The sequence below is a fragment of the Magallana gigas genome, chromosome 8 (genome assembly GCF_963853765.1).
Source record: "Magallana gigas chromosome 8, xbMagGiga1.1, whole genome shotgun sequence".
NCBI lineage: Eukaryota > Metazoa > Mollusca > Bivalvia > Ostreida > Ostreidae > Magallana > Magallana gigas.
This window is the reverse complement of record NC_088860.1, coordinates 6,523,713-6,534,150: the sequence shown is the minus strand read 5'-3', so window position 1 is coordinate 6,534,150 and position 10,438 is coordinate 6,523,713. Positions and strand designations below refer to the sequence as shown.

The 10,438-nt window shown below is 36.7% G+C and overlaps 1 protein-coding gene across 1 annotated transcript; it reads left to right on the top strand.

The window, feature by feature from the left end:
* The first annotated feature begins 1,260 nt into the window (after window positions 1–1,260).
* Window positions 1,261–8,992, top strand: LOC105333819 (uncharacterized). The gene is made up of 8 exons (XM_066068956.1): window positions 1,261–1,685; window positions 2,152–2,664; window positions 2,803–3,246; window positions 3,344–3,522; window positions 5,996–6,395; window positions 6,984–7,496; window positions 8,099–8,542; window positions 8,696–8,992. Exons 1-8 carry the CDS (start codon window positions 1,367–1,369, stop codon window positions 8,872–8,874), a joined length of 2,991 nt encoding a protein of 996 aa, XP_065925028.1. The 5' UTR covers window positions 1,261–1,366; the 3' UTR covers window positions 8,875–8,992.
* The last annotated feature ends 1,446 nt before the right edge of the window (window positions 8,993–10,438 follow it).

The following is a 10,438-nucleotide window of genomic DNA, read 5'->3' as shown; positions in this document are numbered from 1 at the left end:
GAATTTCTGAATGAGAGAGAGAGAGAGAGAGAGAGAGAGAGTTAGTTTGTATTTTTCCGGATACAAAGTGATATAACAATGTATTTTTGACACGTTTTGTAATTTCTTTAGGATCTTACACCCTTATGTTGGTCATTTGAAAAAAATTAATAGGCCTTATACTGGTAGATAGTTTTTCTACTATATATACCTTCGAGCAAAATAGTTTTTCAAACAGTGCCATTGTAAATTCACCGTTGATAAAACAATCACAACTTTAATGAATTTGTTTTTGTAGTCTGTAGTTTACACACTGATCAAAAGAAGAAAACAACTAGTATTAAGACGATTCAAAAAACTAAAATATATAAAGTTAAAAAAAAATTGAAGGGAATACACTATGCAGTTCTATAATTTTCATGTTCACTCATTGTGTCTTTGCTTCCACAAGTCAAAAATGGTAAAAAAAAAAAAAAAAAAGAAGAAGAAGAAGAAAAGTTTAGAAGAAACCAGGTCCAGTTGATTAAGAACCTGGTCACTCAATGTAATTACTAGTTTATGTACGTGTTTATGTACGTGTGTGTATACATATAAATGTGTAAGGTCAATGTACATGTATTTATAAGAGTCATACGGATGTTTTGCACACAGTATATATAGCATGTACATATGTATCTAACCGTTGATTTATGAAAAATAACGTCAAACACACTAAAGTTTTACTTTGTTTAAGGGTTTTTATCAGCGGGAGGGATGAGTTAAAAAAAACTGCTCAATCATCATATCTGAAGCAAATCCAAAGAAGCAATACAAATATCGTCTAACAGAAAATGTGTTTTGTTTAATGAATAAAAAAATGTTTTCGTAAAGTCTAAACCCTGTATATACTTAAGTACATAAAAAGTAAATTCATTTTCAAAACAGTGTAAAATCTGTTGCCTCTGGAGAGAAATATAAGTTGCTTTGGACAATTGATGAGTTCAAATGAATTCAATTCCCTGCGATTACAATAAAAATGACCATCGGGGAACAATCATTTGGAGACTTATATTGGCCAGTAGAGGGCGGCCAACGGACGACAGGTGCCCGTGGGACAGACCATGCAGTGATAAACATCGCTGCTGTCCAAAACAAAGTTGAGGAACTGTAACGATTCTGTCAAAGCATAGAGGGTCAGTATGTAGAATGGAACATGTCCAGGTTCTGACTGTATCATTGATGACGTAGCGACATACTTGTACATGTGTCGTAAGACAGTGGTATATATAGAGCGAGTCCGCACATACCACGGCGGCTATTTGCTGGACAGTTCCTTAGTAACAGTTGTATACTTAGGACCTAGTAGACAGTTTTTAGGTGACATTCACAGTCATCCTACTTCATAACTATGTGGATAACAGTAGCCATTGTGGTTGTACTGGTTGCTTTGATTTGGAGGTTGACCGGACGACCCAAAGGATTGCCTCCAGGACCGACATGTTACCCCGTCATCGGGAATGTTGGACTTTTCAAACCATCAGAAGCTACCCAGGCGCACAGAAAACTCAGAAAACAATATGGAGATTTCTACACATTGATGATCTTCCACAAACCTGTCATCTTCATCAGCGGGTTTCAGCACATCCGGGAAATTCTGGTCAAGCACGGCGAGGTGTTCTCAGAGAGACCGCGTGTGTATACATCGGAAATCATCGCCAAAAGAAAAGGTAAAAATTGTTCTAATGTTCCGCTTATCATATAGATTGGTACCATTGCTGTAATAGTATTATTGATTGATTGTATTGGTATTAATAATAAATTAAAATGTGCCCCCTCTGTATGCTTAATTATCAACGTAGTTTAAATTTCGGAGATACTGAATCAAAATAATTAAAGGCATATGAATAAATAAAATAATGGATGGCAAGCAAATTCCATTAATGATTGTTGCATCTTTTGTTTTGATTATTTATTATAAAGATATCTGAGCTTTTTTAGTTAGTTCGACAATAATTGCATAAACATTAACTAAAGTATATAAATATCAGGTATTTTGATATGATTTAAGAATTTAATGTACTTGTACATGCGTTTCTAAAAGAGGACATAACTACATGTAATAACCGTTTCATTGCATAATGTGTTGTTTAATGTACATAGCATGTATATACGGCGAATTACATCCATTTCCAGGTCTGGCTTGGTCATCTGGATCCTGGTGGAAAGAACAAAGAACGTTTGCACTGACGACCATGAGGAAATTCGGGTTCGGAAGACGCTGTTTGCAAAATCAAATCATGGAGGAAGTAGACTGTCTGATGGACGAATTCGAAAAGTATGACGGGAAAGCATTTAACGTTCACAGCCAGCTGAAAACGAGCGTGTCAAACGTCATCTGTTCCCTCATATTCGGCAAAAGGTTTGGGTACAAGGACGCAAAGTTCAAACAGTTGATGGACCTGCTGAACAAATTACTCGCGGTCCTCAACTTTTCGTCGCCAGCGTTCATCTTTCCCGAGATCAGTCAGTTTAAAATCTTTCATTTTGAAGACGCCAACCCGACTCTGAAAGCATTGGCAGAGTTCATTGGAGAGATGATAGAAGAACATAAACGAGATTTTGACGAGAACGACATCAAGGACTATATTGACGCCTATCTCTTGGAACAGAAGAATCGCACTGACGAGATTAACACTACTTTCACAGGTGAGCTATAGACTTACTTGCATGATTAAAATCTCAAATAAAAAATAAAGTTTGATTTCCATCGTCAGATCTACTATGTAAACCTCTTCTTTACTAGCGACCGTTTTACATATTAACCTTACAATTATATTATTGAAGATGAACAACTGGCTGGTACCGTTCGAGATTTCTTCGCAGCTGGAACGGAGACCACCTCTTTAACACTGAGATGGGCTCTCCTGTATTTGATGCATTATCCTGAGATCAAACAAAAACTTCAGAAGGACGTGGACTGTGTTTTAGGCCAGGGTCTGCCTACTATGGACCACAAAGACCAGCTACCAATGGTAGAAGCCTTCTTGCTCGAGGTTCAACGCATGGCCAACATTCTACCCCTGAATCTTCCGCACACAACGAAAGAGGATTTCTGGTACAAGGGTCACCGGTTTGCAAAGGGTTCAGTTATGTTTTTCATGATTGACTCTGTACTGACAGATCCCGAGATATTCCCTGAGCCGTCGAAATTCAACCCCGAAAGATTCATAGACGCAAATGGTAAATGCTCAGGCGAGCAGAAAGAAAAAATGATTGCTTTTTCAACAGGTAAATTGTGCAATTCAATCTGAATCCATTGTCTGGCAATTTCGTTTTCTCTATATGTTAGGACTTTTTAAACTTTGAAATGATTTTTTATTTCCAGGACGAAGAATGTGTTTGGGAGAACCTCTCGCCAAAATGGAACTCTTCCTGTTTTTGACAAGAGTTCTGCAGCGATTTGAAGTGGAACCCGAAGATCTGAAATGTTTACCATCTCTAGAGGGTACACTAGCTGTCACCAACACTCCAGAGGCCTTCAACGTGAGACTGATCAAACGTCAATGACATCACTTTGATGATCCAAAATGTCCGACATTGAAGCTGTAAATAAGAATGGAAAGTTGTCAATGTCAAACATCAACAAAAAATTAATGTGCTCTTTCCCTAGTCGATCAATTCCACAATAAACCAATGGCAATGGGGAAAATATTATTCCCGAGGGGCGATAAGATTCACAGAAAATCCAAACTCTGAACTACTAGTATTTTAAATAAAGGATTTTAAAGCCATGGTTGTGCATGTATTCATAGCAGCTATAAAACCTACTGTTTTACTTTATACGTTCATTGCAAATGTACAGTTAAAGATTGGAACGAAAATCTATGTCGTTGATTTTTGTGTGCATCCTGTGTGTGTGTGTGTGTGTGTGTGTGTGTGTGTGTGTGTGTGCGCGCGCGCGCGCGTGCTGTTTCGTTGTCAATTTAATAAACAATAAAATATTAGAAAACCCATGCATCTGTGATTTCTTCTTTTTTAAAAATAAATAAATCCATGCTCCTAAATCTCATGATTTTATCTTACCGTATAACAAACAGTATTTACCACTTACTGTGTTTTAACGAATGCCCATTTGGTTCAGTCGTGAAACACAATTAAAATTATTTTAAATTTAATTTTTTCAAATCAAATCTATTTGATAATGTTATAAATCAAGTTTGCAAAAGCATATTTTCTTAATAGATATTTACTTTTGAGTATGTTAACGAGTTGGTGAGTACTTATAATGTAGAAAAACTAAACACATTGTCAAAATTTATTAAGATAATTTTCAAAGTCTTAAAAACACCCTACTCTATTGTACTATTCATATTTTCTATCTTGATTACTACTACTGTACTTGTGGCCCATTCCATACCAGTGTACTTGAGGTCTTGAGTGATTAAAGAATTGAACTGAAATTAGAATGGTAATTGATTAATGTTGATATATCATTTTTGAATTAAAGTAAGTGGTGCCAGTGATATGTGGCATGCTTTTTTGCGGCGTTTCATTATGACCAACTGAGCCAGGAAAGGGAGAGCACTTTAAGATGGAATAAGTACAGGCAGTCAAGGACGAAGCCCGAAATAAAACGTATACAAAAGAAGGATGTAATCGATCGGCACCGTATTCTGCTGAAAGACACTGTCACGCAGTGTTACCTTACAAATCAAGTTGAATACATATAATGAAATCTGAACTTCAACTTACTAGTAGGTCAAAACCGTCTTAACTTTCACATCCCCTCCCCAGCGCAGCATAAAATAAGCTGGTCTTTTATCTTTTATAAATTATCTACGAAATTTACTTGAATACACTATAAGGTGAATGAATCAAAAGATAAATGAACTTTTTATGTCAAATATCTGTGCTATGTACTTTTCTTATTTCTATATGTATTAAGTCCATTTAATGAATCAAAATATTTTTTGTTGTAATAAGCTGTCTACGAGGAGTTCTTGAGGTCAAATGAAATCAGCCAGGCACGAAGGACAAGTGCTTAGCTTAAAGCTGACATGAATTCATAAATACGCATTATTTCCCTTTTATCTCCGACTACCGCCATATTAGTTGTCGATTTCTATTGTTCTGCTCATCGCTACACACCCCCTATATAAGGCTGAGAGCACTATTCATGCTTCACCGCATTCAGGAATTTCGTACACCCGAACACGTTACCTTGGGCGAAAAGACGTGTAGAAACGTGTTTTGAAGAAAAATAAAATGACAACCACTGCACTGGCAAGATATATCCAATTAAAGACGAAACAGGCGCAGAAACTTATAAATTCCTCGATAATTGTGGACAGGTTTCCTAGGTATACTATAACATCGCACATGCGCAAACCACACTGTGGCAGATCGAGCAATGTCATTGATCGCATGGATTTTAGAAACGGAGCGTTTTTATAGGAACGGATGGAAAGGTTGTTACTTTGTTACTTTCTTGGATTTACTGTGATAATCATTTATCTACTGTGTTGGATGTAGTGCCACCGGGGTTTTCAAAAAGATGCAGACGTTATTCACTCTGTATGAACGACACACGTGTTCGATGTGCATGCGAAGTAAAGCAGCACTGTCTGTGCAAAATAATAAAGTAAACCTGAGAAATCCTTTCAAAGAATAAATATATTTTGTATTTCATTGACTGTTGTTTTCTTTATTCTTTACTATAAACATTTTATTACAATATGTAGTTCATGCATTTAGAAGTCCGTGCAGCCTGAATGCCTCGATCGGAAAGCAACCGACCGTAACTTTCTCAACCGGTATATATACCCCAGTGCCAGTTGAGGAGCGATCGAAACTAATATGGCGATCAAATGCTTTTATGAATTCATGTCAGCTTTAACAATAACCACAAGACGAGTTGAAGAAATGTAACGGAAAATTGTAAAGAATCTCTATATTAGAGGCGGCCGTCTTTGAAGTTATTGCAAAAGAGATGTTATCATGTTATAGAAAAAAGAGTAATTGCTATCTAGTACAGTGATCTCCGCAAAATCTCAGGCCGTCGGCTCAGTGCATAAATACAGCTGCATTCGGTAACGAAGGTTACTCTGTCGACTGCAGTATGTGGGTGACGGTGGCCATTGTTGTTGTGTTGCTTTGTCTGATTTGGGCCCTGACAGGACGGCCCAAGGGACTGCCCGCCGGTCCGACATGTTTCCCCATCATCGGGAACATCGGACTCTTCAGGCCATCGGAGGCCACACAAGCGCACAGGAAATTCCGAAAGATTTACGGCGATTTCTACTCGTTAATGATTTTCAACAGACCCGTCATTTTCATCAGTGGCTTTGACAACATACGCCAGCTTCTGGTCAAGCATGGGGACATGTTCTCCGAGAGACCAAGAGTGTATCCATCCGAAGTCATCGCCAAAAGAAAAGGTACAAATTTTCAATGAAATTGCATGCACATTTTTTGTATCATGTTTATTTTTAAAATTTTATATCTTATTTAATATTGCAAAAAAAGAAGAAAACTATTCCGAGCTCTTCTGATTCCCTAGAATTGTTGCATGTCCATAACTAGGATCTCACTGCAAAATACATATGTAAACAAATGATTTATTACAGTGCGTGCATAAAGTTGAATCTTCTCCGCAGTTTTGGAGGGGGCGGGGTAAATGAAGCGTCATTTTTAAATTAGACATTCATTTTTTATTTAAATTAACAACTACATAGATAATACTATTAGATAACAGGAAACATGTGATTTATTTACAAAATTGACATGTCTTGTGTGATATATTAAAACATCTCTCATAAAGATGTATCGAAATATCATATTTAAAAATTTTACAATATTTGAAATAGCCAAAAGGCCAAGTGCAGGGAACTTACAAAAATAAACATTAAATTCAATACCCCCCCTAAAAAAAGAAACCCCAATTACAATGCTCCCAATGCAAAACAAACCAAATACTATTGAACAGTTTTATGACTATTTTTTAACGACAAGTCTCACACCTACAGGTTTGGCTTGGGCGTCCGGGGCCTGGTGGAAGGAACAGAGGACGTTCGCTTTGACGACTTTGAGGAAATTTGGGTTTGGAAAGCGCTGCCTACAGAGCCAAGTCATAGAGGAAGTGGATTGTCTAATGGATGAATTTGAGAAATACGAAGGAAAGCCATTCAACATCCACTACCAGCTCAAAATTAGTGTGTCCAACGTCATTTGTTCTCTGCTGTTTGGAAAACGATTCGAATACGAGGACGCCAAATTCCACCGTCTGATGAAGCTACTGAACACTCTGCTGACTGTCGTTAATTTCTCTTCGCCGGCGTTCATCTTCCCAAGCTTGAGTCGATTCAGTATCTTTAATTTCACTAAGGCAAAACCCACAATAAAAGCCCTGGCTGAGTTTGTGGGTGAGAGAGCCGAGGAACACCGGGAAACGTTCGACGAGAACAATATCAGAGACTACATCGATGCTTATCTCCTAGAACAAAAGCAAAGGACGACCGAGGTCAACACGACGTTCACAGGTAAGATTATCATTTCATTCAGGGTACTCCGGTCCTTAATCCTTTGTATTATCATTCTAAATTAGTTATTTTTCATTCAAATCAAATAAAAAGAAATTGTACCGTGGTATCCAAGCTTATGACAAAGTTATGGCTTATTTGCCCAGCTGAAATATAGTTGAAAATGTATAAAAATTGAAAATTTGTACAAATCCCTCTACTGGTGCATCGGAGACTCGAACCCAAAATAATCATAAATCATAATCATGATGTGGTCTATGTAATAACACCGAGCTGAAGACTTAGATGTGAACTTAATAATGTAAACAATTTAAAATTAATTGATCTTTTCAAACTTAAAAAAAAAATTGGGTATGAACAACTACATGTACCTCCTGATATTATAGAGTTATCGAAAAATGCTGAGAATCAGGTACATGTTTATAAACCCTCACCATAAGAATTGTAGGAAACCCAACTGGCCATGATTTCATTATGTAAAATTATATGTTAACCACGATGATACGATAAAGTACACCGTTTTAAATTAAAACCTACATATGTTAAATGATATAATGTTGGTACACGTACATCTTCTCCAAAAACCCGATTCCTTATTGTAGACGAACAACTAGCCGGATCAGTCAGAGATTTCTTCGCTGCCGGAACTGAGACCACCTCTTTAACACTGAGATGGGCTCTCCTGTATTTGATGCATCATCCAGAGATCAAACAAAAACTCCAGACGGAAATTGATACTGTTCTAGGTGGAGACAAGCCCACCATGGAGATTAAGGATAGGCTACCAATGGTGGACGCCTTTTTACTGGAAGTCCAACGTTTGGGCAACATTCTTCCTCTGAATCTTCCGCACACAACAAAGGAAGACTTTTGGTACCAGGGTTACCTCTTCCCGAAGAACGCCATCATGTTTTTCATGATTGATTCAGTATTATCTGATCCTGCAATTTTCCCCGAACCGCTGAAATTCAACCCAGAAAGATTCATTGACGCAGATGGTCAATTTGGGGGAGAGCAGAAGGATAAAATGATTCCTTTCTCAACAGGTACATGAATTGCTTTTTGTGTTAACTTTTTACAGGTAATGTTTTGACAAAAACATGAAGAAATTGAGAAACGTTGACAACAGATGGCAACAAATTAACAAGTATTGACAATAATGTCCAAAAAAAACACGAGTAATTTTTTTTCTTAAATAGGACGAAGAATGTGTCCCGGGGAACCCTTGGCAAAAATGGAACTCTATCTGTTTTTGACCAGACTTCTGCAACGGTTTGACGTGGAGCCAGAGGACCCAAAGCGCCTCCCCTCACTGGAAGGGACCCTGGGCATTACAAATATGCCGGAAACGTTCAACGTGAGGTTGATCAAACGCTAAATGATCTGTACGAATCTCCTAGTTGTTGGAATCTACGGGATATTTCTCTGTATAGAAACTACGTGTGTTCCAATCATGAAACACAGCGTACTAGAGTTATAAATGTAAATTATAGATGAGTACTTTGCTTTATAATTTTTAAAATATATGAAAAAAATGTGATATTCATGTAGAAGGCTAGTTATGCTCGGGCATTTATTCCGCAAATATTTTGCCTTGGTGTATAGTCTCATAGGTGAACATTTAAGTACGCATCAAACTTATTGACATTTATATTTTCTCATTTTTTTTTCCAATGGTTTGTATAAACATGTAATACATATATATCTAATAAAATATGCTTTTAAAAATCTCACCCTTGCAACAAATAATTTGTGACTGGAGGAAGATGTCTGACCCCAGGAATTGTAGGCAGCTGTATTAACATCGTATATTTAAAGGGGCATGGTCACGATTTTGGTCAAAAATTATTTTTTTCGATTTTAATGTTTACAATGCTTCAGTAAGACATTTTTAATAGGCAACCAAAATTTGAGTGTCATTTGATGAGTCATAAGCGAGTTACAGCAAAGAATTGCAAGCTCTGTAACTTGCTTATAACTCAACGAATGACGCTCAAAATTTGGCTGCCTATTAAAAATGCCTTTCTGAAGCATTGTAAATATCAAAATTGGAAAGATAATTTTTGATCAAAATCGTGACCATGCTCCTTTAAACAATAAAATGTTTTCCTTTGGGATTCATTCGGAATATGAAGGTAGCGACATTGCAGAAAAAATACATATGTAATTTTTTTCTGCAATGATCGCTACCTTCATAACCTGCATGACTCATCAAAGAAAGCATTTTATTGTTTATATTAACATATTTCTTTTAACTTATTGATGAATTGATTATGAAAAGTTAGTAAAATTGACAAAATTACTGTTAACGTACATAAGTACGTTAGCTAAAAGAAACAGACAAATCGTCTCCTGAGAGACTTTGAGTCTGACGTCATCATGATTATTTCACACAGTCCGTGATTTTTCTTAGCTCGCTGTAGGCTTCGACCAATCGATTAAAAGGGCTTGCCAATTTCAGTCTTGCCATTTTCAGCCGCTGTAAATTTCGACCAATTGATAAATGGGGCGTATAGATTTCAGTCTGGCTGTTTCTATAGAGCTATGAATCAACTATAAGTTTCCGTAAGAAAAAGAGGAAATAATACTTGGTAGATGTAAATATATTTTGGGTTAATGTCTTTAATGATTAACAAATTAAAATAATCAACAGGAAGGACATTAATGTCAGATGATAATGCAATGCTGAGACACATTACTCGTTTAACTAAAGTATTTAATCAAATTCTTGTTTCCTTGAAAGATAAACCGTTCTTTATGAATAAATGTTCATAAGTTCTATTTTTCACGATTAGAATAAATATGATGATATATTGCAGAACTCCATAATTGAAACTCGCGGCGAGTCTTGCAAATACTTTAAAAGAAAGCCCGATGGCTGTGGCCAATTTTAGACTGTATTCGTGTCCTTAGAAGAAGAGCGCTGTACAAAAATATTGGAA